Source organism: Panthera uncia, chromosome D1 (assembly GCF_023721935.1).
Source record: "Panthera uncia isolate 11264 chromosome D1, Puncia_PCG_1.0, whole genome shotgun sequence".
Taxonomy (NCBI): domain Eukaryota; kingdom Metazoa; phylum Chordata; class Mammalia; order Carnivora; family Felidae; genus Panthera; species Panthera uncia.
The window spans coordinates 44,727,569-44,754,980 of record NC_064808.1 but is presented as its reverse complement, the minus strand read 5'-3'; the positions used below and the strand labels follow the sequence as shown (position 1 = coordinate 44,754,980).

Below are 27,412 nucleotides of genomic sequence, written 5' to 3'. Positions count from 1 at the left end.
CACTCAGCCCACAACTGGGAACAGCAGGGGGAACTGGAAAGGAGTGTTTACACCTATCACTCACCCCGCCTCTGTTTACAGAGTGACAGAATTGAACCAGCCTGGCCAGCTCTGGGTCACGTGGTAGGAATGGTCAGCAAGGCCAGCCAGGCCCTCCAAGGGCTGCTAGGTCCTCACCCTACTTCTCGCTGGCTTTGCTAGAAAATGCAGGGGGAGTGGGTGGGCTCTGCCTGGCCCTGCCCCGGCTAAGTTTGAACCATGTCCAGTCACCCCCAAAGTGTGCTAAATGGACTGCCCATCCTGCGAGGGGTCCAGTCCCTCCCCCTGCCCCATTTATGTCTAGGATTTGCCACGCTGTTTGGATAGGTAGAAAGAGTAGGTCATTGAAGTAAGTGCTTGGCATGGGCATTATCTGTCCTCTTGCACCTCAGATTGATCGAATGCTTCCTCTGGGTGGGCTGGTTAGTTAGGCCCCTGGATCACATTCTGCCTTAGTCATCACTGACTAAGAGACAGTCCACCGCTCAGTGCCAGTGCAGTGATCAGACCACACACAAGGTACCCCCTCCCCATCTGACCATGTGTCTTCTTGTACCCGCACACTATTTGGTTTGGGGAACCTACCTGCAATCCTCTTTGGCCTTGGCATTTCCCACAAGCAGGGTACTCAATACGCTCCAGCTTCCCGCAGGATGGGCACGGAGGACGTCTGCACAGGAGACTCTGAAAACTGCACACACCCAGAGGCTCCACCATGGTCACACCCAGAAGGTGTCGGTGCAGTTAGACACACAGTCCTCAGCGCCCCAGCTCAGGCGCCCCTGTGGACCAGCCGTGCAGGCTAGACCTTGCCCACATGACTACGCCACAGCACACAGCCAGGATCTGTACACATAGGGGCATCTGTATTCAACCTCACCCCCTTTCCCCATCCCTCCCTGGCCCTGCCGATGCCCTCACTAACTTCCAGAGGAGCATCTTGATATGGGGATCGAGGAGCCCATATTTGTTCACAATGCAGCATCTTAATCTGGAGAGGGTCCGTTTTTCTCTGTGGAGCCAGTCTTAAAAATTTCTCTCCCTCTCTCCTGGTTTTCACTGCTGGCGTTAAATTGTTGTCTCATCCCTAAGCCTGATAGCATCCAAATCCCAACCAAGCTGATCAACTCCAGGCAAAATAAAAGACTTTTTACCTCCAAGGACCTTGTTTGCTTTTAGAGAATATAACTTTCCCCTCAGTCCGCCAGGAGGATCGTCCCTCTGGTGAGTGGTAAACGACTGAGGTTGACTGATCACTTCCGGAGACTGAATGGCCATGCCTGGGGAAAGAAGAGCTTGGGGATTATATTTTCCTCTTTAAAAGCTCTCAGTCTGCTTCTGAAGATCTGCCTCTGGTCCTGTGGCATAGGAAAATTCCCGGGGACTCCAGAGCTCCTGTCACCATGCACCACAAGTCACGCCTGAACACACATACGTGGTCCCTGTCCTCCTGGGTATGTGCTCCTAGACCTACTGCTTGTGGGTAATGCCTGTATTTATGGCCACTCCAGTCACTGCATACAGTATGTTACAACACACTCGGGGCGCCTGATCTTTGTTTCCCCATTCTGAGCCCACTCCTTGGAGGACAACACAACACAGAGGTGTCCCTTATTCATGACAAGCCCATCCCAGAAGCCACGTTGGCAGCCCCAGGGTGTTCATCCTGCTCAGCTGGCTGACTGTGACCCAGGCGGCAGGCGTTCTCCATCAGCACTGATCCCGGGAGAGTGGAGTTCACAGAGCATGGCTCGCGTGGGTGTCTGGTCTCATCAGTGAGGGTGCCCGCCCAGCTCTCCTCTCCTCACTCCTCCCACACAAACACTTTCCAAAGAGCCAGGGGCATTAGGTAAGGAAGTCTTTCTTCCATCCATATTTACTAAGCGTCTATATTATGTGGGGTTCTCCTGTCGGCGCTGAGCGTAGAGCAGAGAACAAGACAGGCAAGGAGGCTGCCCGAGGATGCTGACTTTCCAGGGGCACCATCTGAATTCCTCTCCCCTTCCCCAGCTGCTTTCAAAGAACCTCCACCCAGCAGCCAGGGCTCCCCACCAGCTTTCTAGTACTTCTCAATTCAGAGATGTGAAGAAAGCCCAGGAGGGTCGAGAGCACCGGGTGCAGATGCTGCCCGGCCGAGCAAGCACCAGGCCTTCGAGCTGCCGCTGTGGCACCTGCGGTTTGAAGGCTGATCTCTCTCCTGTTCTCTGTGCAACACAGCAGGGGATTCTGAGCTAACCTACAGAATGGAAATACGTTTGAAGCCAGGCAGACAAAACCATATTTAGGCCTGCTGGGGATTTGGCACACGTTTGAACCTCCCTTTGCTTGTCTGCAAAATGATGGCACCAACCTCAACATGGCACTGCTCCAGTGCAAAGACAGTACGAACCAATGCAGGTGCGAGTCCCCGCTCTGCCTGCCGTGTGAGAAGGGCTCCACAAATGGTAGCTCCTATCCCTGAGGAGTTGTGAGTAAACGGAGACTCCTGTTTTCTGAGATGAGGCAAACTAGTTGGACTGAACACTTGGTTCTGCATCGCAGCCATGATCGATGCCGCACCTTACAGCGTACGAAGCAGTTTCATGCGTATCTCGTTTGCTCCTTGTGTTACCTTTTGAGGAAGGTGGGGCATGTCTTCTCCTTCCAGCTTTAGAGAAGGACAATCTTGCATGTGGGGGGATTAAACTGCGATGTCCCATAGTGGTGGTGAAAGTCAAGGTCAGAACTAGAATTCAGATTTTCTAAGTCTCTTAACTAGCACGATCCTAATTAACAGTGTGCCACACTTCCATAGCCAACCTGATAAGTGTTGTGTGTACGTGACTTCATTAATCCTTACAACAACTTATGAGCTAGATAGTACATCTAGGTGAGGAAATAAGAGATGAAGAAGCTGATGTCAGAGACGTTAGGTGATTTTCCTAAGGTCACACAGCTGGGAAGTAAGTCATGACTCTGTTACTGAAGAAGAGAAGAGCTCCCTTGCCAGTGTCACTGGCCATCTTTCTAAATATCATGGTTGCCTCTACACATCCGGGCATTGCCTGCAATGGCTAGTCTCTCTTCTTGTGCCCCAGATCTAAATCTCTCCAGGGTTAGCCTATATTAGCTAGCTAAATATAAAGGCGGTTTCCTTGGAACTAACATCACGTGAAGTTGGGCTTTATGGGAACATGATTATCTTGCACTGATCAAATAAATAATCAGTTTAGCAGGTATATGTCTTTGATTATTTGTTTAAATGGAGACACCAATTAGTTTAATAAATGCCCCGTAGTATATGGACTTTTTCAAATCTTTGGGAAATCATCATAAGAAATGTGTTCTTGGGGCGCCCGGGTGGCTCAGTCAGTTAAGCGTCCGACTTCAGCTCAGGTCACGATCTCGCGGTCTGTGAGTTCGAGCCCCGCGTCAGGCTCTGGGCTGATGGCTCAGAGCCTGGAGCCTGCTTCCGATTCTGTGTCTCCCTCTCTCTCTGCCCCTCCCCCGTTCATGCTCTGTCTCTCTCTGTCCCAAAAATAAATAAACGTTAAAAAAAAATTTAAAAAAGAAATGTGTTCTTGGGAGAAAGGCAAAAAGCGAAAGAAAGTGAGCTATTCGTATATTCTCACGCTGTCTCTCACTGGGCACGATAAATACTTTTTTTCCCTTCTTGTACTCCATTCTTCGTAGAGCAAAATAGAGTCCAAGGAGATGGGGTAGTAATGCAACGTTGGCTTCCAGATAGAGATAAAGAGATAAGAAAAATTAGATAAATCCCTAAGTTTGAGTTTTTTTCTGCCTTTCTGTCTTAACCTAGCTCTTTAGTTGAGAATCAGTGCTTCCAAGATCAATTCATAAGTAAGAGTAGAGACTGTTCGGGTATGTATGTAGGTAACCTTTCCATATAGACCGAATGTTACTGTCCCATACTCAGGCTGAATCAGAGGAGTGGAGGTTACCCCATCCACTTCCTTTATTTCCCCCAAAGGATTTGCGGTCGTCTTAGGTGGTGCTACTGGGCACATTCTGTCCTAGAAGCGCTTTTTGTGAGCCTGTGGCTAACATACGGGGTTTGGATCTCTACAGGCTCTGATGTTGGAACAGTCAAGCCCTAAGCTGTCAAACGAGAGTAAGATGTGTTGCTCTTTGAGAGAAAAGCCAAGTCTTCATTTAAGGTGGAAACAACACAACACAAAACAAAAAAACGCAACAGAAAACCCTAAGATTATGCATGGAGAGTTCTTGTTGGATAGGACATCCTGTACTTTCTTGTGCTCCGGTCTCCCCCAGCAAACCATTCATAGGCGCTAGAGCCGGGGGCCCAGACAGCCTGCGCCTCTAAGACCCAACATTGTTGCAAATAAGGTCATCTGTTTCTCTTGGTGTTTGCCCAAGCGTTTGGGTTGAAATCATTTCCATTCACAGAATAATGATTTATTAAAAGCTGAAGGAAATGCTGAAGGGAAGGCAGGGCCCTCAGATCTGCTCTTTTGTGCTGCCTGAACAAGGGAAGGGTCAGATTTCTGAACAAATATCAATGACTAAACAGTGGTTGATCTTATCTTTCAAAATATTAAAGGTGCTGGTGAATGTGGAAAGGGAGCAGAGGAGACGGGAGTATAAAAGCAGGGGAAGCAGGTGCTTCTGCTGGGAGCAAGTGGGTACACAGCAGTGTGTGTACCAGGGGCTCCAGGAGTTCCTGGTGCAGCACAAGCATGGGGTGAAGGGGCTGTACTCCTGGGTTTGAGGGGAGAGAGTGGCCAGCAGCCCTCCCACTGCATCCCAAGTGGAAGAAAGCCTGGGATTTCAGCTTACATGCTATTGAAAGCTTGTCTGTGGGTGGAGGCTTCCCAGGGAAGGGAACATCCATGGCCCTCGGGGGCCCGGCCATTTGGAGAAGACCCCAGCTAGAGACTGATGGCAGGATTCCGGGTAGTCTCACCATAAACGTCAAGAGGCAATTTTACTCTAAAAGAGAAAAGCACAAAAAATAAAAGATGGGCATTCATTGAAAAGGACATAATGAAACATGAAAAACAAATAACCAAATTCAAAAGACTTCATTGTGAAATACAAAACGTTTGGATACGTCCAGAGTATGTAGCTAGCATGGCGTAGATTCATCGTGACCTTGTGCAAATAACTGGTTTCATTTTGTGGACTGGACTTAAACACTGGTCTTCGGTCTTTGGTTCATCCTGTTACATATTTTTTGCTTACTGATTGGTCTCCTTGTTGGACATGGCATGTTTTCTTTTTTCGCTAAACGTTTTTCCTTTAGTGAGAGAGGTATCCATTTCCAAATCCTAGGAAACCTACTCACTTTATGTTGCTTTGCAAGCACCCTGCTATTTACTCTTGGCATATTGTCACATGTCCATTGATAGACATCCCAAAGCTCTGTGGGAAATATGGGTTCAAAACTCTGCACGGCTGCAGAGACCATTGCCAGGGCTAAGATTTGTAGAATGTGAAAATGGGAGCACTGTGCCCATGGAGAAATGAAACCAAGCTGTCAATCAGTTGGTGAAACCAAACTGTCCCCCGGTTATTTTTGTAAATCTGTTACAGCAACATTGCTTTATATCCAATTAGTTGCATGGTAAAAATGCTCGTGGCAAAGTGCTTGAAGCAAGGATGTCTGCTGCAAAGATGCTTATGGCTAACATGCTAGGCATGGGGAGGGAGAGCAGTGTAACCCCAGGGTCAGGATAGACTTAGCTGGCAGGGTGCAGTGAAGGCACCCAATCCAGCCCAACCCCCAGACTCAGCTCCATCGGTGCAGTCCCGCCCATTCCCTCGAGGTCAGGAGGCTGACCGTGAGTGTAGCCTTTGGTGGTCCTTGCAGGGTTACTGCAATGGGCGTGTATAGAGGGGGGTTCCCAGATTTAAATGTTCAGGTTCAGGCAGCAGAAAGGAGGCTGTCAGGGCTTATTGGTAGGGCAGCCATGTGATTTACTGTCTAATCAAGGTACTTTTGAGAGGGAAAGGGAACACTGCATAATTCAGCTGGGGAAAACGATACATCGAAACTGTCCTGGGCAAATAGGGCTGTATGGTCACCACAGTTTTCAGACCATACCTGATGCTACTTTGAAGTTGATAGAATACCATTTATTGGTATTTGCAATTGCGAATGAATGGCGGATTAATTTGCCATCAAATCCCTGGACGGCTGATCGGAACCCTGGGAATCCCCACCTGTGAGGTGGGCAGTACCATTGCTTGTGGGAGGTGGTCTCCATGTTGGAACATGTGGACAGGCATTAGCAGACCTGGCTGGGACTGCTCTGAGCCCAGGGTCACTCTGACAACAGAGACAGTCCCTGCCTTGCCCCCAGAACAGAGATTCTTTGTGCTTTGGGAGGTTTCAGGATGATCTTTTGCCATGTGATTCCCACCCCTGCCGACAGAGCCCCCTCTAGGTTCAGGAAGGCTCCCTCCCGTGCGTCTGAAGGGAACTCTGTGATAGTGTGTGTTACAGCGCAGGGTAATTTATGTCCGTTTGTCTCCTGGGCTGGCGACTGTTTGCGGGCAACAGCTCAGGGCCAGCTCCGTGGCGTCGGGCTGTAAGTGGAACTGCAGACTTCGATGGCCCTGAACTCACCATGCTTTCTTGGCCGCTGCAGGTGGACGTCCAAACTGAAGAGAGCGACATGAACAAACGGAGGCGGAGAGGCTTCAACAACCTGGATGAGGTTCGTGTGTCAGTTTAAGCAAAGGCTGGTTGCCTGACGGCCAGTGGCCACAGTGCTGGCCCTTCCTTCTTTCCTCTCTCGTGAACCACTTGGTTCTAAGCTTGGCTTGATGGAAAAACCATGGGGTTCTGGTCCTCCCTCCACTACTTACGAGGTGTGTAACCTGGAGAAACAGAGCCTCTCCGGCTGTGGTTCACGTCTGTGAAATGCAGGCGATAGATTTGAAATGTATGGAACTTTTGCAGGATTTTTAAAGATTAAATAAGAGGGTGTATATAATATGCCGAGCATGATATCTGGCACCTGTGTTAATCAATATATCATCGCTATTAACAGCAAGTAGGAACAGGGCACCAGCAGCCCCTCTTGTCTCCCAGTCATTGTTTGTACCTTTTGTTTTACGCATTTCTAGTCCTTAAGGCAGATGTCCCAGGGCCCACAAGTGCCACCTTCTGGTCAAAGTGGAAAATTACAAGCTACTTTGTCCAAACCAAGCACCAGTCTGCCTCCTGATGAAAAATCGATCTGGCCAAAAAGAGAGTATCCGTTCCTGCTTCCCCAGGAAGCTCTTTAAAGAGACCGGAGGTACTTATACCATCTGAAAAAGCTGTCCTAACCCCACAAAAACAAGCATAGATGTTGTCAGTGAACTGTAGGATGCCGGCTTTAGCTAGCGTACCGGCGGATGTCATAATTAGGCCCCAAAGGCATGCGGGACAGTTTGTATAATACATTTATACCTGAGTTACAGGACTTAGAAAAGACTTTACCTTATGTGGATGAAGGTGCATTATTGCTGTATATTTTTAGGACACTGTTGTTCATGTCTGTGACTTGCTTCATGTGGAAGCCTCGACCGGGATCCAGACACTGGTTCTCAACATAGTGACCTTTATAACAAAGAAAGTTACAAGGCCCAACCTGGGGGGGTGGGGGAATTGCCTATTGTTCATTGCATTTTCTGGAAGGGGCAAAGATGAGCTCTGTTCAAGGAAGCCTGGAGTTCAGCTCATGTCTTAAAATGTGTACAAATACATTTTATCCAATGAGTTCACATCACCCTTTTCCAAACCGTTTCTAGAACTTCTTTGATCCCTTCAAGAGAGTTTGTTTCTCTGTCTCTTGGCTCTTGCGTGCGCAAGAAGCCAGTGAATAGGGAGGTGGTTCAGCAGAGGAAGCAGAGGCTGAGGAACAGGGTAGGAGAGACCTCCCACTTTCCCCAGTATGGGGTGTTGGCTCTCACTTACAGTGCCTGTGATCTGCCCCTCCCTCCTCCCTAGAGGCTTGCCTGTGATGCGTGTCTCACGTGGAAGTCTTCTCCTGCCTTTCATCCGAGGCTCATTTGAAGGAGTGTTTGTGCTCTTTCTGTAGATGGCAACACAGGAGTCAGAGTGTGGGAAGAAATCTGGTTACTCCTGCCCCATCTGAGATGTTGCTGGACTGTGATTGGAGCCAGCCATTTTGTTAAAGTCAGATTTAACTAAGGAATAATTCTTTCCAAATACTCGCTGCTCAAAATGTAGGCCAGGAGCCAACAGCAGCAGGATCACCTAGCAGCTGGTTAGGAATGCAGTGTCCCTTCCCCCAGACGCCCCCGGAATCTGAATCTGCATTTGAAAGAGAGCTGCTGGTGATTCGTATGCGCATTAACCTCTGAGAAATGCCAGTCTGTGACCCAGTGTCTTGGCCCACTTTGGCCTTGTGCAAACAGTGACCACTCCAGTAAACCTACCCTCTTCTTCTCAAGCCTGTATTGATATGCACAGTTACATTCCGTACTTTGAAGTCGGAGTGACTCTGTGTTTGTCTAACACTTCAGAGTGGCTATATGCCTACAAGGTTTCCCCTGGGGCTCTTAGGGACTCTTCAGAAGAAAAAAAAAAATCATTAGACCTTAGCTTGCTTCTTCCTTCCCATGACTTTCTGCTAAATGAACATTTCTTAGTCGTCTTGAGAACATCTGTTCCTTTGAAGGAGGTTCATTGCCCCCTTGGGAAAGCAGACTGCCCACCAGATATGATGGTATTTACTTCTGAGGCCTATGGGAGCAGATTCTGTGGTAAGGAGAGAAGACTTTCCATGAACACCAGTTATTTTCCAGGTTCTAGTATTTAGAGGATGAGCCAAAGAAGTCTTACATGGAATACCTTTTGATAAAACAGCATAACCAAGTAATGGTCACACTGATAGCACCTACCCTGATATAAAGCAAGGAGGACACTTCTGAACTTTGTGGCATCTTCTCCAAAACCCACAACCTTACTCTGATCATGAGAAGACATGCAGACCAACCCAGCTTGAGGGACCCTGTACAAAATAGCTGATCAGTCTCCTTCAAGACTGTCAAGGTCATGAAAGACAAAGAAAGATGGGGAAACTCTTACAGATGAGGGTGATTGAAGAGACGTGATAAACCACATGCCATGTGGGACCTTGACTGGTACCCTAGAACCTCACGGACATTGGTGGCAAACTAGAGTAGTCTGAATCAAGTCTCTAGCTTACCTAATAGAATTGTGCCAGGTTAATTTCTGAGTTTTGGGATTGGTAGTATGGTTATTCCAGATGCTAACATTAGAAGCATCTGGGTGAGGGTATATAGGAACTACCTGTGCTATCTTTGTAGCTTTTCTGTAAATCTAAAATTATTCTAGGGGTGCCTAGGTGGCTCAGTCAGTTATGTGTCTGACCCTCGGTTTTGGCTCTCAGGTCATGATCTCAGGGTTCATGGGATCGAGGCCCTCATCGGGTTCCGTGAGGTCAGTGCAGAGCCTGCTTGGGATTTTCTTCCTTCTCTCCACCCCTCCCCTGCTCTCTCTCTCTCAAAATAAGTAAATAAACTTAAAAAAATAAAATTACTTCCAGATTAAAAGGTATTTTTTTAAAGATAGCAACAACAGAGAAGGGCTGGTTGAAGTTGGGATTGGGGTGCAGAGGAGAGAGGAGAAAGAAGTCCAAGGCCCGTGCCTTGCCTGACTGATACTGCCTCTTGCTTCCTCACCCCCATCCCCCCCGACCCTTCACCTCTGATGCCACATGGTGTATTTAGAAAACTGTTCTGCTTGTCACTTCATTATTGTATTGGAGTTTTCCAACAACCAGAGGAAGTGGGTTATGCTCCCATCTGACAGATGAGGACACTTCAGAGAAGTTAAGTAAATTGCCAAGGTCATGGGGCTAGGAAGTGAGTCCATTTTTAAACCCTGTCTGGCTCCCAGGTGGGTGCGCCTGTCCTTTGGGAAGATATGAGCATTGTCTCAATGGGCATCACCTCCTGCTTCTGCTTCACTTCCTCGGACCATGGTGTCCTTCTTCAGGAAACTAGTCCCCCGTCTTGAGTCCCCAGGCCCCTTCCTGATATCTGGGTGCCAGGATCCAACAACCAATGTACTCAATTTGGCCTTTGCAGCCTTCAACCTTTTCCACCCGGAGCCTGCGCTCCAGTCAAGAGTGCGGCAGCAATAAAGAAGGTGGAAATCAGAACAAAGTCAAGTCCATGGCAAGTCAGCTGCTGGCCAAGTTTGAGGAGAATTCTCGGAACCCCTCGCTCGTGAAGCAGGTGAGTCCTGTCAGATGCTCGCTGGACCTGCCTTCCTGGTGACCAGAACCTGCTGAGAAGCCAGCAGAAACCAGAAGCAGAAGCCAGTTGAGGCTAGTGGTGGATTTTCAGGTAGGCCAGCCAGGCCTGGCTCGGGTGAGACTGGCGCTCCTTCTAGATCAGAAGTTGGCACACTTTTCCAAGAAGAACCAGATAGCAAGTTTAGGCTCTAGCAAATATTTTAGGCTTCGGGAACCATGCTATCTTTCTCACAACGGTTCATTTCTGTCCTAGTAGCATGACAGCAGCCAGGGGCAATACCTAAACAAATGTGCGTGGCTGTGTGCAAACAAACCTGAATTTACAAAAACGGGCAGCAGGCCAGATTTGGCCCGGGGCCTGTAGTTTGCTGATGCCTCTTCTGCACTGGAGGAGAAATCCAGAATTTGGTTCCACCTTGTAACCATGACTTGGTCTGCAGCCATCTTTGAGATGCCGGCTGCCAAGGAGCCTAAGGCCAGAGTGAGAAGACATGTGCAAACCAGGGGAAACTGAGTCACGGGTCTAAGCTCCGGGGGACCAGCCCTCCCCAAGGGTTCTCTGGCATCCCCTCTCCCGTGTTCACTGAGGTCAGGCTAGCAGGGCCATTGTGTCTGAGCAGGGGTGGCTGTGAGGCCGAAAGAGGCAGAATGCCGTGGGCCAGGCTGCACACTGCGCTGACTGCTCTCCAGACTCTGACTCTAGGGTCTGAGCTGCATGAGGTTCATTTTGCTCCCCTGAATTCCTTTGGGATGCCGCCGTCAAATTACAAGAGCTTGGGATGAGGGGATTGGTTCTCTTTTAGAGAACACCTGGTTGATTGGGTTTACAGGCAATCATAAATGTCTGTCTGGCCTTGATGGTGGACCACGCCCCCTCTGGGACAAACCGACCTTCCCCAGGGAGCCAAGTTTTGTTGCTATAAGGGGGCCGTTTTCCCGAGACTTACAATTCTCTGAATTTTTTTTTTCTCTCAATTGCCCCTTCTGGAGGCTTTGCCCCTAGAAGTCCCCAAGTGTCATTGAGGGTTCTCTTCCATCAGAAGGAATGTAGCATCTAGTGTTCCGGGAGCTTTGCCAGTTCCAGGAGGACTCGAGGGCTGGCCACCCTGGCTTGGCATGGCCTGGCGGCACAGGCCCAGTGTCCCGGGTCTAAGCCAAGAGCAAGGCCTCCCTGGGATTTACACGTTGTCCAAGAGAGGGGGACTCCAGGACTTGTTGTTCACATGGACGGAGAGCCAGGGTTCAGGTTTCCCAGCAAGGCCCAGCTTGCAGGGGTGCTGTTTCTGCCCACCTCTCTTCTCCTCCCTCCAAGTTCTCAGTCTGACTCACCTTTTCCTTCATGTTTCCCGTGGCTGCTTTTTTGGACTTCCCTTCCTCCTCCCAGGAATGCCGCATCTCAGGGATAGGTAAGCCTGTCCTGCGCTCTTCCTCTGACCCACCTGTTAACTCTCGCTGCCCCCGGCCGGAGGAGCCCACACCCGGCCCATCACCTCCTCTGAAAAGGCAGGTAGGGCTCCTTCCAGTGGACGCTGTCGTGCTGAAGTCAGAGGGGACTTTCACCCCGAGGGGCGGGGTCAGTGGCTGGCTGTGCAGCCCATGTAGGGCTGACTGTAGAATCTCTGGGAAGGCAGACACAACTTGGGGTGACCGCCCTTATAGGTAAGACTAACCAGGCATGCAGCATCTGGAAATACCTGCCAGTCAGGAGTAACATCTGCCCAACGACTACGCCCTCGATGCTGCATCTGCTCGGGCGAGAACCGGCTGTACCGCGTGGGGGATTTTGTGCGAAGCTCCGGGATACGTAGCTTTATTTGCAGACCACTTGAATAGGCAGATTTCGAAACGGATGGATAAGCGGCAGTGGTGTTGGGCCGAGCTCAGGTGACCGGTTGGCTGCGCACCATTGGAGGGGTGAGGCTGGGATGTGGCGAAGGCCTCCCCCGGTGCCCGAGCAGACCAGGACCGGCCGGGGCCGGGGAGGCAACTGGCAGCCGTGGGCTGAGGCTTTTTCCAGCTAGCATCTCTGGGTTTGGAATTGGAACAGAAACACTGTTGTGACCACAGTACTCAGAAGCGGCTCATCAGCACCAGGAGTTTTGTGTCGCTCCAGGTGGTGGAGGCCGAGTGAGGCCCGTGTGGGTGTATTCCAGCGGCTTTCCGTCTGTGGGCGTCACAATCACCTAGAGAGCTTTCTTTTTCGTAATTTAGTGTTTGCCAATTTTTGAGAGAGAGCGAGCAGGGGAGGATCAGACAGAGAGGGAGCACAGAATCCAAAGCAGGCTTCAGGCTCCGAGCTGTCGGCACAGAGCCTGACGCGGGGCTCGAACTTAAGGACCGTGAGATCATGACCTGAGCCGAAGTCGGACGCTCAACCGACTGAGCCACCCAGGTGCCCCTAGAGAGTTTTTCAGAAATATCTGAAACCCACCTCAGACCAATTAAACCAGACCCCCGGCGGGTGGGGCCAAACTTGGGTTACTTTTTCTAAGTGTCTCAGGTCACCCTGAGGTGACCTCAGGGTGCAGCTGGGACTGAGACCAGCCTCGTACAGGTCTTGATCCGGTGAGATGGGGGGGAGGCCGAGACTGTGTATCGTTACTGAGGATGTCAGATGGTGGAGAGTCAGGACCCCGGTTAACAGGGAATCTGACTGATGGCGGCACCTGCTGTGCCCTCTGTCCCTGGTCAGCTTGGGGATGGCTTATGGTGGGGTGGGTGTGAATGGGCCACAGTCGGGAAGGAAGCTTGATTTTCCTTCTCTCCCAGTTCCCCTCGGTGGTTGTGACGGGGCATGTGCTCCGAGAGCTAAAGCAAGTGTCTGCTGATTGCGAGTGCCCGAGCAGACCCTGGAGAGCCAGAGCCAAGTCTGACCTGCAGCTGGGTGGGCCAGGAAGCTCTCCTGCTCTGCCCCCTGCCTGCCAGGGAGCGCTGGCCCTTTCCGGGGTGCTGCGGCGGCTGCAGCAAGTGGAGGACAGGATTCTCCAGGTGAAAGCTTTGCTCTGTGCCCCTCCTCTGCCTGTGTTAGGGGGTGCCTTCCTTCCCTCCCCTCCTCCCTCCACCCACAGTGGGTTCCTCCTCTTCCTCTTCACTCCCTGTCTCCTCTGTCCCACTGAGACAAGCCTGCCCCTACCCCCCAAACCCCCAACCTCTCTCCTGACCCTCACGGTCTCTGTTGCTGTCTCTTTTTCTTTCCTCTTTCTCACCTGGCCTGCAGAAGAGGGCTCAGAACTTGGCCAACAGGGAATTTCACAAAAAGAACATTAAGGAGAAGGCGGCTCACCTCGCCTCCATGTTTGGACATGGGGATTTCCCACAGGTAAACAAGGGGCTTTCAGAGCCCCCTCCCCCACCCAAGGATCCACATGTTGGACATCTAGCAAAGTGACCACATGTTGGACATCCAGCAAAGTGACCACGACTCAGTCTGTGCAGCTTCAGACCCTCCCCCTCCTCCTTCCACGGCATGAGGAGCTATTGACTTTGCAAGAACTTGGACCGGCATCTAAAAAAGACCCACATGAGAAGATGCAAAAATATGTAGATAAATCATGACAAAGGGAAAAGCGAGGTAGTAAAGTGGGCTCAGGTCAAAGGAAACAGAACCGAATGCTTTTAGATCCTAGAGGGGTCCAAGTAGGCTCTGAGCGTCCTGAGAGTCAACACGGAGAAGGAGAGCTGGCCTGTCAGGAATCACATCACAGTGACTTGACCGTGAAGGACAAGTTGCTCATGACATTGGAAGGCATGATGGGGGAATCTCCCCGTGGCCCCGACCGGGGAGATCCTGAGTGATGGGGCCAACCACAGGCTGTAACCTGTGCTCTGCTTTCCCAAAAGGCGGCATCAGCCAAGAAGAATGGCTTTGCCTGAGAATGGGAAGCGCAGCCCCCTGCAGGCCAGGTACTCCCTTCGAAACTCACTGAAGAGAAGAGCGAGGGCTGGCGAGGAGCGGGAAGAGCTGATAGTGAGGTCCCCACAGTGGATGTGTGCGTAAGACACCCTGCCCCCCCACCACCGCTCGCAGGCAGCCTGGTCCCTAGGACATAACCCCTCTGCTGTTTTCACTCCGTCTCCTCCAGACCTGTGTCCTCTGCTTCTTGTCAGAGTCACTGACAGCGGAGGGATGCTTTGCATCTAGTTCACTTCTGGGGCCCAGGGGCCAGCCTCCACAGTAGCCCAGGGTTCTCCTTTCCTAAGTTTGCAGCTGCTACGTGACCCCAAACTCCAGAGCGAGAGCGTCAGGCGTTAGCGATGGTATCTGCAGCAGACGGACGCAGGACTAGGACGGAGTGGCTGCAGCTCTTTTGGTGTGACGAGGGAGCCGGAATAGTTGTAGCAGAATGCCGTGTACCCGGGAGCCAGGCAGTCCTGCTGGGCTCCAAAGACCGAGGCTTCTTTTTTGTCCTGAGACCCAGGCCTGGATTTCTTTTCCCATCCTTGAATGCATAGGCATGGGGCTGCACTGTGGAGGCGAGCATCATGGTGCACACCCCAGGGATAATCACAGCTTCCTGTTTCTGTTCTGTGCAGAATAAACTACTTTCTAAAGACCTGTTTCCCGAGCACCCTCCGGCTTCTCCCTCCTGCCCTCCATCTCCTGATCCTGCTGCTACTTCCTCTCCATCGACTGTTGACTCTGTTTCTCCTGCCAGAAAGGTAGTCGTCCCGTACCATTAGCTTCCCCCACCCTCTGCATGTTCTGAGATCTTCTCCTCTGCCCACCCTGTGCAGACAAATGCCAGGAGCTTGCTTTGGAGGCGATGAGGGTTTGTAAGATGCTTTACAGCAGTCCCGGATTCATTTGTTTTTGTGTTGGAGCAAGCCCCAAAGCAGAACAGGCAGCACACAAAAACTTGCCGGACAGTGCTGTGCATCTTGGCACCCACCATATGCCACCGCGTGCCAGATGGCGAGACGGGGTGGGCGGCACAGTCCTTTTACTCCAGTTTTGATGATGAACAGCACAGCAGCATAGAAATGAGTAACATTTTACATAGGAGATGGCCAGTATTTGGTTGTTTTTGACCTAGCAAAATGGCAGCTTCACACGGCAAACCTACTACTTGTCAACACTATCCATTAATTCCGAGGCACAGAAAGGGCAAGTTTATACGAACCCAGGGAAGGGGAGAAGTCTGGAAAGGATTCACAGAGTAGGCAATATGGGAAACAAGTGTCGAAGGTTACACAGAAAGGGAAGGGCATTTCAGAAAGGTCTAGCATGTGCAGAGGAAGGCAGGCAGGGCTTGCGTGAACGGAAAGAGAACTCTGGTGTAACTTGCTTTGGGAATAAAAGTATTTATGGGAGTGTGGAGGATGAGGGTGAGAGTCAGTCCACTCTTGGTATTAAGGGGTTTCATTCTGTCCTCTTATAGCCACAGAAGCCACTGCTCTGTGTTCTAGAAGGCTGACTCAGGTAGCAGTGCAGAGGTCGGCTTGGAGCGGGGGTAGGGAGCGAACTTTAGGTAGATAATGAAATGCGCCCTTGAACAATTTTTAGATTGTGGTTGTGGAGGAATTTCTGGTTTCCCCCTTGTCCTCCTGTCACTGAGTATGCTGAGAACACTTCCAGGTGGGGGTGGGAGAGGGGTGGTCTCTGGGAAGCTTGGCCCCTAGAGTAGATGAGCCTGAAAATGGATGTGAAGCCCACTTTGTCTAGCTGTTGCTCATGAGGAGGCTTGGTCCCTTCCTTGCAAACCGTGCTCCTCTGAACACATCTGGTCCATCTAGCTCCCCAGGCTCGTCTGGGCATGCAAGGCTGAATGTCCCCCATCACAGTTACTGCTCTTTTGCTCCCGTGCTTTAAGCTAAAGCTCAAACACCTGATGTTACCTGAGTGTACAAGAGGAGCTATCTCTCGGTTTGTAGTTGGGAGTCCCACCCCCAGTGACTTCCCACTGCTGTGGGGAGAAGAGTACAGGGAACGTCACTAAGAAAGGAGCAAGGAATATTATCAGCCCCCCACTCCTCCACAGTCCCAGTCGTGGGTGTGAATGACCCCCTGGAAGGGCAGCGAGAGGTGACATGGAGAAACACAAACACCTCCAGCTCCATGGAAGATAGCCATAGCCAAGACGCCTAGCGTCTTGTTCCAGGTCAGCCATTCGTCGGCTGTTTGACCTTAAGTCTCCTGACCTATCTGGGCTTCTGTATTTTGTCATCAACAAGAGAGTGGTTCCTGGCTCATGTGATAGTGAGCTCTCTGGGTGGAGACTGGCAGTTTTGTCATCACCATCACCAAGGCTGCGGAGCAGCCATTTTGCCCAGCTTGGGAGAGGAGCCTCCCCTGGTGGGGACGGTACTTGCTGCTGTGGCAGCCATGACAGGACGAGAAGGGGCGAGGTTGCCTGGGCACAAGCAGGCAGTGGCTGGTGCTCCTGGCTGGGCAGCCAGGCCCACACCGTGCTTCTCTCTCGCTCAGCCGCTCTTCAGTTAGCCCTGGTCAAGGTCCCTTCTTGTCTCTGCTTTTCTTTCATGCTTATGGTGGCCTGGCCTGAGGGCAGAGCTGGGACAAGAAAAGCTACCACCCTTCCCAAGTTCCCCGACTTGATTTCTAGTAGGTGTTTGATCTCTAAGTGCTGGCGAGGCCACCAGGGTCTGACAGAGGCACTTCTGTCACGTCTGTCAACGTCAGTAGGCACGTTCCCCGTCACATCTTCATCATGCTCCACTGGAGCCCTCGGCTGCTTCTCCATTGGGCTCTTCAAGGAGCTTTAAACCAATGTCACCCACGAAGCAAGGCAGTTAGTGAACATTCAGCCATTCAACAAACATCTATTAAACAACAGACAGCTCAGTGTTAGGCACTTCAGGCTCTTGGGATAGGCCTCAATGGAGTTACATTCCTTCCCCGGTGAGGCTTATATCCTTGTAGGTTGAAATAAATGGTCAATGATAATATAATATGTGAATAAACTGTACAGTACATCAGAAGACAAGACAGTACATCCTATGGAAAAATTATAGCAGGTAGCAGGGACCTGGCAGGCTGGGGATGGGTAGGAATTTAAAATGGAGTGGTAGGAGGGCTCTTCCTGGGAAAGAGAACTGAGCGAGAGTAGAGCCACAGATAGGAAAACAAAGGTGCAGAGAGGCGACTGGTACCCAGCGCTCCTGACCCCAGCCCAGTGTGAATGGAGTCCTTGTCAGAGGCACCAGCCCAGAGGCTGTGACCGCGTAGAGCTCCACATGGAGCATGGAGAACCGCAAGTAGAGTGGGCTTTGGGATGGCCAATCTCAGGCCCTCTGCTCCCCCCTACAGCTCTGTTCCTTGTTTCTACCAGGTTGTGGTAGAAGAGTCACCCCTATTTCTTATTCTTATTCCATTTCTCTAGCCAGCCTTGAACATCAGGTGATAGTATAATTGAGCTTATTAATTACAGCCTGTCGTAGGGTGGCTGGCAGTGAGTGGAGAGCTCTTAGAAAGGGCTACCCTGGGACATTGGGCAAGCCACTCACCTTCTTTGTGCCTTGGTTTCTCCATTTGTAAAAAGGACCCAGTTTGGACTCAGCATTCACAATACCCTTCAGATCTCAGTGTGAAGCCCTTGTAGACAGTTAGGAATGAGTGGTGAATTCCAAGTTTCAAGCATTCTTGGAGAGGATATGGCCAGTGGCCCTGCACTCCCCCCCACACACACCACCAATATCCCTCCCTCTCCTGGACCCCACCCTACCACTGATTCAACACTGGACTTTGTGCATGTACAGAATCTGGCAGGGTGATGGCCTCCTCTGAAGAGAGGGTTGGCTGCCCCTTAAAGTAAGTGACAGCCTGGTGACAAACTACTTCATTCAGTCCTGAAGGAGCTCCAGGAGCCTCTCCCCTGGAGAGAGCCTGAGGCCTCAGTGCTTCTTTCCAGCAGATTATGGGCTGTTCTCACTGCCCAGGGCCGCAAGCTGGCCTCCATTCAGGGAAGCCAGAGGAAGGAAAATGCACTTAGAGACTGATGTTTGGTCCCTGGCAAACTTCAGGCAGGCACCGTGTCTCTATTCCTGCCCTAGAGCCCTACACTCCAATTCTGAGGATCCAGGGATAGCCACCTCCACCTGGGAGCAGACCTAGCCAAACTCGTATGAGGACCACGTGTTCCTCACAGGGATACAAACTTGGATCACCAGTCCCTAGATATGTGGCCAGGGCTCTGCCTTCAGATTCCACTTGCCTGCCTTCTCAGGTGGATATTTTGCTCTAAGATTCAGTGATGCCACTGGGAGTTTGGCCTGAATGGTGTCACATGGCTTCCTTAGGTCCTCTCATTTAGGATCTAGATCCTTACCAGAGTCTTGTCTTCCAAGGACTGGACTAGGGATCATGTCCACTTGTATGTTCCCAGCACCATTCGACTCATCCATCCCATCAGACCGGCCCTCCTGTGGTGGTACTGGCCCCCAATCAACCATTAGTTAACCTCTCTTTTCAAGCAGGGGGGCATGACTGCCAGTCCTTTGCCAAGGCTGGTGAGCTCTTGTGAGAACAAGATGGCGGCTGAGTGTTTGTGCAGCAGGGCAAGAGGGGACTGTGGGTCAGTCTTCCTGGGTCAGAAGAGCAATGCGCATCACAAAAGGAGCTTTCTCTACATGGGGCTATTTGTTCCAAAACTCGATTTGCAGGGTTTGTTGCAGAGATTTGTACATTGGAGCAAAGCTAGGTGAGACTTGGCTGGTTGCTATGTCTTTGTTTCATTTGAGACAAGCCTAGATCTCAAGGCCTCCCTCAACCTCATCGTCTTTCTCTTTTTTCCTGGGATAAGAGTGCCTTTGGAAGTGTACTGTGTGTATCCCAACATGGGGAATTTTAGTTAGCAGAGTGCTGTTGTGTCTCAGGGAGGCAGGGCGCTGCAGGGAGAAGAATATGAGCTTAGGGTCGCACTTGGGTTCAGAACACCAAGTACTCACTGTGTGACCTTGGATGAGTTGGTGGGCCTCTCAGTGCCTCAGTTTCCCAACCTATAGAATGGAGGTGATGGCAGCTAGCCCTGAGGGTGACAGGAATAATGCCATAAACTGACCAATGTAACATGCCTGAAGGATCCAGTAAACATACTCTTTCCCCAGTGGAGGAGAATTCCAGAAGAAAGCTCATTTACCTGAAATGCATGTTGATTCCTCTCTTTCTAAAGGCAAAGAAGTCACCTTCGGGTTTCCATTTCCATCCCAGCCACTTAAGAACAGTGCGGCCTCAGGTGAGTTAGAGCCTCCCTGAATCTCAGCTCTCCCATCTGCGAAGGGGGATTATGAGACCCACCTCGCAAGGCCGTGAGCATTGCACACGGATGGGCACAGCACGGTGCCTGGCACCAGTGGACACAGGTGCAGATGTGGGTGCCCACTGGGAGGTCACAGCCACAAAGGCCTGCCTGAGTCTCAACTCCAAGGGTATAATTTCTGGACCTCCTCAAAACAAGGTGGTTTCGATCCTTGTCCTCTCTCCCCCATGCCCTGAGCGTATCCCTGGGCATGCAGGCCCACCGCCTGTCCTATGATGTTCCTCACGCAGGGACTCCTCAGAGAGGAGTGTCAGCCCAAATATGCCCAGGAGACCTTCTCTGGCCCTGCCTGTCAAAACTTCCTCTTCCAGTGAGCCCTCAGCTTGGAGGCCCTGGAAACACCTCCTCACCCTGCCTGAGCCATGTGGGCCTCATGATGTTCACAGCAGGCCAGGTGGTCATGGGGACCCAGCTCTGTGGAGAAGCCCGGCCCAGACACCTGGTATTCTTGGCTGAGTTCCAGGCCCGAGGTGGGGGGGGGGGGGGGGGGGAGGCGGAGGGGGACATTAGCATTGTTTGGCCACAGATGGGCCCAGGAACATGTTTCCTCCTTCCTTCAGAGCACATGCCCTGTGCCCGGAGTGTAGACATGAGTAAAACACAGTGATGACATTAGCGAGTGCAAACGAGAAGGGAGTGGAGAGCAGGGTGAGAAAGGCTTGTCCTGTTCTGAGCTCAGGCTGCCAGGGTTGCCTCCTTTGGGGGGGGGGGGTGTCCAGCCATCTTCTGCAGCCTCTGGGATCGGTGCTGGTGACAACAGTCCCGTCACCATGTTTGACTCATCGAAGAGAAGCCAGTGCGCTCACCCTGGCTGGGCTGTATTGGTCTTACTCATGCAGAGGAGGGAACCCAAGCAACCTAGAGGTTTTCAGAGTGAAGGCCATATAAGAAAGGAGAGAAGTTCCAGAACATGGAAGTGTAAAGCCACCCCAACGGCAGTGCTTTGAACTATCTGCCAAGTGCTTCTTGGGAGCCCAGTGCCATGTGAGGTGTGGCCCAGGTTCTATGGGGACCCTTTTTTGCAGTCCTGCAAGGATGGAGGTGGTCTCTCCATTTTATAGATGGGACAGCTGAGGCTCACAGAAGGGAAATGGTGTATGTGAGATTATTCTAATGGAATGTGAGATGTTGGCCTGCTGGAAGTGTCCAGCCATTCCAGCTTGTTCTAGTCAATTAACCAAAAAATAATTAGAATTCAAAAGAGGAAAGAGGGTAGTAAGAAATACTCCGATTCTTCAAAATTACAAGAATATTGAAAGATACATAAAGGTTTGCAAAAGCAGCCCCACAGCCCTCTGAAATGACCAGTTCTTTAAAAACTAGTGACTGGGATGTGATCATTTTTGGCTAAATCTTTTTATTTGGCCAAACTCTCCTGAATTGTCAGCTGTCCTCATGACTAGTCCTCTGCAGGTCTTTCAGTGGGCATATCTCCTTGTTGAGAACCCCTGGATCTCGCTCTGAGGTCAATATCAGGATGAGTTTTCTGGAAGTTTCTCTACAAATTGATCTCTCTATTCCTCAGCATCCCAAGAGCCTAGTAATTCCTTGGTTGGCTGGGGCAGTGCGACTCCAAGTGTGGTCCCTGGGCAGGCACTGGTCTGTGACCCAGTGAGCACAGCAAGTGAAAGTGAGCATTAGACACCTGTAGAGCAGTGTGGCATTGCCATACAACCAAGTGCACAATCATATCTCTAGCAATTCCCTTGTGTTGTGTCCAGAAATACCAGGTCACAATAGATTAGAGATTTTTTTTTTTAAGTAAAACCTGGTTATTTACCACTGATTGTTTGAGGAGCAGTGAGCTAGCACATGTCTGTCGATCATGTCCTCAATCTTCTAGAGCCAATAAGGTATCCTGTTAACAAGAAACATAGAGAAGAGAACCCATAATCCCCAGGGCAATGTTTGCCTCCACACTGGTCATCGAGGGTAGGCTTCTGGGGACCCCCCCTCACCTCTTGAGATTAGTTCTCCATCTCCTAGTCTCCTTGTGACCTCTCCAGAAAGTCCAGTCCACTTCTTGGTATTGGCCAGTGGTGACCCTGGGATGGTTTCTATCAGGTTAGGAGGGGCACATGCAGACCCAATGCCGCTTTCTTAAGGGTGCTTTCCTTATTCTTGGCAAAGCCTCTGAAATGGGGTGGGGTCTGTGATTGCAACTGGGAGAAAGGAGCCTTTATGGCCCATACTGAAAGACCAGTTTTGTCTTTATCCTGGATTACCTGGCCAGGTGACCCTGGATGGTGCCCTGTCCTGGTAGAAGAACCACGCAGGCCCATGACGACACAGATGTGTTTGGCGACACCCACCAGCAACCTTACAGCCCTCGGCAGGCTTCTGTAATTGCTCCTTAAGTCAGGATTGCACAAAAGCTCAGCAGCACAAAGTGCCTATTAGCTAAGTGGTTAATAAGGTCCCATTAGGGGCTTGTATTTAAAGCCTCGGAAAGTACAGTCTCAGTCTCTGCTAACTCAAGGGAGGCAATAATTGCGCGTGGGTATCATGGCATCGCCGTGGAGTCTTTCTGGGAGAGTGCCTCAGAGCCAGTTCACACGCTGGGCCATTGGAGGCAGCCCCACAAGGGCAGTGTGGGCAGGCAGGTAAATCTCACCTCCGCTGTCTTCCCTCCCCTCTTTGTCTTGATATAACCCCAAGAAGTAGTTGGTATTCTACAGCCTTTGTCTGAGGGACTCATGTTGGGGGTTCCCGGTAGGGGGTGCAACAACAGACAAACAAAGGCTTGTTGTCCTGCGCCCGTGCACCTGAACCCTTCTCGGAAACAGGAGCCAAGTTCCTTGGCATTGGCAAAATCCTGCAAATGGTGGAAAGTGTGCCTGGAAGCAGAATCCTAACCTCTCCCAGGCTGGGCCAGCTTGGAGGGTGAAATGGGTATGGGTAAGTGGCCTGGCAGCTGCTGCTACTGGGAAGGAGCTGGCTTTGTAAAGCCTGGAGGGGCCCCGTCTGTCTGAGGTGTGAGGTCAGACACCCTACCTCACAGGCCCACGGCTGTATTCCCTACAACCCCAAGACCCACACGTGGTCAGCGCAACTGTTCCAGAGCGGCTGTCAGTGTTAGGGCTTCCTTGATGAGAAAGGGAGCAGGAGCCTCGGGGAGAGAGCCTCACTCTCCCCCACCTGCTTGGCATCCTTCCCTCTTCTTCCTCGTATAGTGGCTGTGCTCTTGCAGGAATCCCATGAGTTGGCCAAGGCTCTGAGTATGGGCCCTGCTATCAGGAGGTGGGGAATTGCTGCCATTTGCCCATTGGCTTTGCCGTTCCCGGAACTTCCTGCCTTACATCTGAGCGTCTCGTAGCAGATTAGATGTGGCCTCCCAGGAGCAGTCCTGGGTTTAGATTGAGGGCATTCCTTCAACCTCACACATCACGGTTGCTCGTTGTTGCAACAGCCGTCTGCCTGTGCCACTCCCAGAAGCTGGATACAGAGGCCGCGGAGGGTCTGGAGCCTGCTTCCTTCTGGAATCCTGGGATGCGAAACAGTGTTTCCAGAATCCCTTACTGTGGTGTGTGCCTCTCTGAAGAGGAGACTACAGTGTTCCCAGGGTGGCCTTTCATAGCTGGTGGGAAAGGGGGAGCAGGTTGGGATTTACCGGAGGGTGTGTGTGTGATTGTGCCCTATCTGCTTGGGCTCCAGCAGCTGCCCCAGCTCCAAGGCACATTGATGGGGACCCAGACAGGTGGGCATGGCCATCATGCCCTCCAAAGCACAGGTACCCGAGACCAGGCCGTGATGCCCAGGGCCCACATGGAGCTATCTTGCCAACACCAGTCTGGGGCCTCTGGGCACCGCTGTCTGGAGCCCACAGTTGAGTACGCTCTTGTTGCCTCCTCACTCCTGTTTCAGTCACCGCTCTGTAGGCCCAGGGAGACTCAGGTCAGACACCACCCTTGCTCCCTAGGGGTGTGGAGGCTGCAAGGCAGGCTGGGACCTGCTGAACTCAGGAAGCAGGGAGGGAGGAGTCTAGCTCATCTAGCTCATCCTGGCTCCGCCCTCAAAGCACCAGGCGCTTGGATATACATTCTCTCCCTCAGTCTTACCCCACATCCATGACACAGACACCATTTTCCCCGTTTTACTGAACAAAAGAAACTGAGCTCAGAAGTTGAGAGTTTTGTGCTCAGTCTCAGAACTGGTTCATGGTGGAGTTGGGGACTTAACCCTTCCCCCCCAGTGTGGTCTGGGGCAGGGAAAGCCCACTGCTCATGAAGCAACAGCTCACAGCCCTCCAAAGAGGGGCGGTCTCTGGGGAAGGGCGGCTGCCATCCAGCTGTCTGTCCGTGAGGTCGTGGTTCCTTAGTGCGTGAGGGCACCGGGCTGGCGGTCAGGAGACCTGGAAAGTGTTCCAAATCTTGCATGTATGTGCTCCGTGGCCTTGGATAGATCTCTCCCTGTCTCCGGGATTCATTTACCCCATCTGTGAACCAAGGAACTTAATGAATCCTGGAGGCCTTGCACCTCCCCATGGTGGTAGTTTTCCAGGTCACCTGGCCCACCCGGGCCACGGGGTTCCATTTCTGTGCTTCTCTCCATCTCCAGAGTGCCCGCTGCCCGCTCCAGGCTGGTTTTGCCTCTCCTGGGATGTTGGTTGCTATTTGCATGTGGGTGTGGAGCCCTCTCCCACATCCAGCCTGTTCGTGCTTTCCTGCTCGGTGCTAACTGGCCTCTACCTTTGTCTCTGTCTCCTCTGCCTCTGCTCTTGGGTAGCTGACGGTAGGGAAAGTGTCCAGCGGAATAGGGGCTGCGGCTGAAGTCCTGATCAATCTGTACATGAATGATCACAGACCTAAGACCCAGGCCACCTCTCCAGACCTGGTAAGGATGCGCACCCCTCAGCCTTCACCCACAGACACCAGCTCTGACCTCCCAGAGAGGATGGCCTGGCCCACCCAAGGCCCTCTTCTCGTAGACGGGAGGCCTGAGAAGGGGCTGGACCAGAGCCGGGGTTTGAGGGGGCTGCATTTTCTGACAGACGAACCTCACTTGGCTCCCCAAGGGGTCATTTCACAAGGCAGGGTCTCTCTCCTGCTGTCCAGGGCTCTGGAGAGCTCCGTGAAAAGGCCAGGCAGGCCAACCGTGTAGCCAGGCACCCCTTACCATCAGTGTTGGGCATCCAGTCCGAGTAGCCCTTTTGCACTGGACTGAGAATCCAGTAATGGAGAAACCCTCCTCCCTTCGAATTCTCCCTTCTCCAAACAAGGCTGCCTGCTGCCAATGGCAGCCATCGGACCGTACAGGTCTGGTTTCCTTTGAGCGCATCCCGCCTGGAATCCAGAACCCCCCAGGTGCACCGCTGCCTGGCCCTCCTCCTCCTCCTGCCCCCTTGGATTTAGGGATTTGACTGGCAGTCTGGGGGCTAGAGGACACAGCCTCTCCCTTCCCTGCAGTTCTCTGGAACAGTTCTGATGCCACAGGCTTTCCTCACCTGACCTAAGTCACTGCAGGAGGACAAATGTGGAAAACATTCTTTCAGGGACCTCTCTCTAGACCCGGGCAGCCCTTAACCCCCAGGACAGATTCCTGGAGACCGCATCTCCTGGCAGGCATGTTTGTGAGGGCTGCCTGCTCCTGCCCCCAAACCAGAGCAGCCGGCCTTGGGAAGAGCCCCTCCCGGGCCTCCCTTGCTGCTGGCTGGCCAGCCTGGTAGCAAAATGGACCACAGTCCCTGGAGGGTTGGGGTCTATGTTGGGAGCATTTCCTCCCCCACCTCACCCTTTGCTGCAGAGACATGAGCAGCAGACGGGAGCCCACGAGGTCCCCGCGATTGAGGTCGGCAATTCCAAGAGCGTCAGCCTCACATTGCAAGACACGGTGTCCGTCCTAACGCACAGTGCTTCTCTCCCACTGCCCTGTGCCCCTAGGAGTCTATGCGGAAGGTGTTTCCCCTGAACCTGGGCGGCAGCGACACCTGCCACTTCTGTAAGAAGCGCGTGTATGTGATGGAGAGGCTGAGCGCAGAGGGCCACTTCTTCCACCGCGAGTGTTTCCGCTGCAGTGTCTGTGCCTCTACCTTGCGCCTGGCCGCCTACGCCTTCGACAGCGACGAAGGTAACCCCCGGGGGCCCGGGACGGCACTGCTCTGCGGCCTGGGCTTCTGTGCTCTGGAGGCTCTGGGACGCCCAACACTTGCCAAGGAATGCAGCGTCCTCAGGAGAGCTGGTCAGAGAGCCGGGGGATCCTGCTAGAGAGACAGGTCTTCTGTGGGCAGGCCAGGGACACCCGGGAGCGGTCCTGCACCAGGCGGCACCTGCTGGGTGCCGAGTGCTTTACATATGCGTTCTCAGCCAGTCTCACCACCTTCCATCCCCCCACCCCCCCCACCCCGTGTGGTTGGGGAATCAAACCTGGAAACCTAGTCACGTGCTCGGCACCGCACCTGGCTTGTGGCAAGGGTCCAACAAATGATGGCATATCAATGCTGTGATTTATAAAGTGTGTATTATGGAAGTAATCATAATAGCAACCTCCCCTCTGAGAAGCGGCCTGCCAGAATGTACCATTTACTAGCCATATAACCCTGGATTTAGGAATCCGGTTACCTCTGGGTCCCTCAGTCGTTTCATCTGTAAAATGAAGGTAATAATAGTTCTTAGGTCAAAAGTTTGTTGCAAGATGGTTCACACGAGTTCGTTCATGGGAAGCATTCAGAATAGTGTCTGGTATATTGTGAGTCCTGGAGAAGTTTTCCTTGTTGTTACCATCATTAACTGTCCCTATTATTACTCTTGTAATGAATGGTGAACAAAGCAGGCTTTTCTGGCAGGTGCCCAATGGTCCTGGGCTGTGGCCAGGGACCCAGTGTGTGTCTCACCTGGGTCTTTTCCTCCCCATCACTGCCGCCATCTGCTCCAAGCCTTTCCCACTTCCAGGGGGCCCCAGGAAGGACCAGGAACTGGAAACCGTACTGATATTCAAAGCTGTCCATTTTGCAGTCTTGCAACCAGCCTTGGGAAGGGACTTGGCCTCAGTTTGGTTTGGGGAGTGTTTTGTTTGAGGGTTTCGGCCCCGTCCCCAGCATCCCTGCACCCCTCCCCCCGCCTTGCTACAGCCTGCCTCTGAGGCAGCAAAGGGTTCTCATCTCAGTGCTGCTGCTTTAAGACAAGTGATAGAAACTGCTTCCCAAGTTTAAGGTTTCCTAGGCTTGCTCCCATTATTGGTATTTTCTGACCTTGGCTTGTGTCTGCTGCAGCTCTCATTTACAGGAGAAAACCTGTGTGTGTCTGTGTGTGTTTCTTTTACAGGCAAGTTTTTCTGCAAATCTCATTTCATTCACTGTAAAGCCAACAGTCAGCAGAGGAAGAGACGGGCAGAGTTGAAGCAACAAAGAGAGGTATGTTTTGTCTTGAAAGCGCTGGTGAAACAGGGCAGGCCCCTGGACAGGAACTCATTTGCGGGGGTTCTTCCAAGTTAGGCCAACGTTTCTGGCTTTGGAGGAACTGAGACCCACAGGTAAACACGAGAGTCTGTGCTGTGCAGTGTGGAGGGTCCCTCTTCCTTAGCCTGTTCAGCAGGCCTCTGGGCTTACCCCATTCTAGAGGCCAGCTCCCAGGTGAGCGGCGGTGCCAGCTTCTCCCGAGGAGCTTGGAAGAGCCTTCCCAGGTACTGGGCTGAGACTATATGCCCAGCCATGCGAAGACTACAGGGTCCCCCTGCCCCCACCCCTGGCCTGGGTCCCTCGGGACCTCAGAGTGTTCTATGCAGGGATGCCTTCTGTGGAGACTACCTTTCCCTAAGTTTTCCCCCCAGGCTCTCAGAAGTCCTCGAAGTGACAGCCTGCTACATATTTGGACAGTTTGTGATAGCGCCCCCTTTGGCAGCTCTTAG

At 52.0% G+C, this 27,412-nt stretch overlaps 1 protein-coding gene across 6 annotated transcripts in view; it reads left to right on the top strand.

The window, feature by feature from the left end:
- The window catches only part of MICAL2 (microtubule associated monooxygenase, calponin and LIM domain containing 2), a 142,665-nt gene that overhangs the window by 109,817 nt on the left and 5,436 nt on the right, over positions 1–27,412 (top strand). For 2 of the 6 annotated variants that reach the window (XM_049649844.1, XM_049649841.1), the window contains exons 16-21: positions 6,651–6,719; positions 10,129–10,278; positions 19,424–19,486; positions 24,296–24,403; positions 25,450–25,636; positions 26,830–26,918. In XM_049649844.1, coding sequence (XP_049505801.1) covers positions 6,651–6,719; positions 10,129–10,278; positions 19,424–19,486; positions 24,296–24,403; positions 25,450–25,636; positions 26,830–26,918 — 666 coding nt within the window. Of the gene's footprint in view, positions 1–6,650; positions 6,720–10,128; positions 10,279–11,682; positions 11,806–13,067; positions 14,958–19,423; positions 19,487–24,295; positions 24,404–25,449; positions 25,637–26,829; positions 26,919–27,412 lie in introns of those variants that run through there. The other 4 variants (XM_049649865.1, XM_049649848.1, XM_049649851.1 and 1 more) reach the window with 4 other exon arrangements.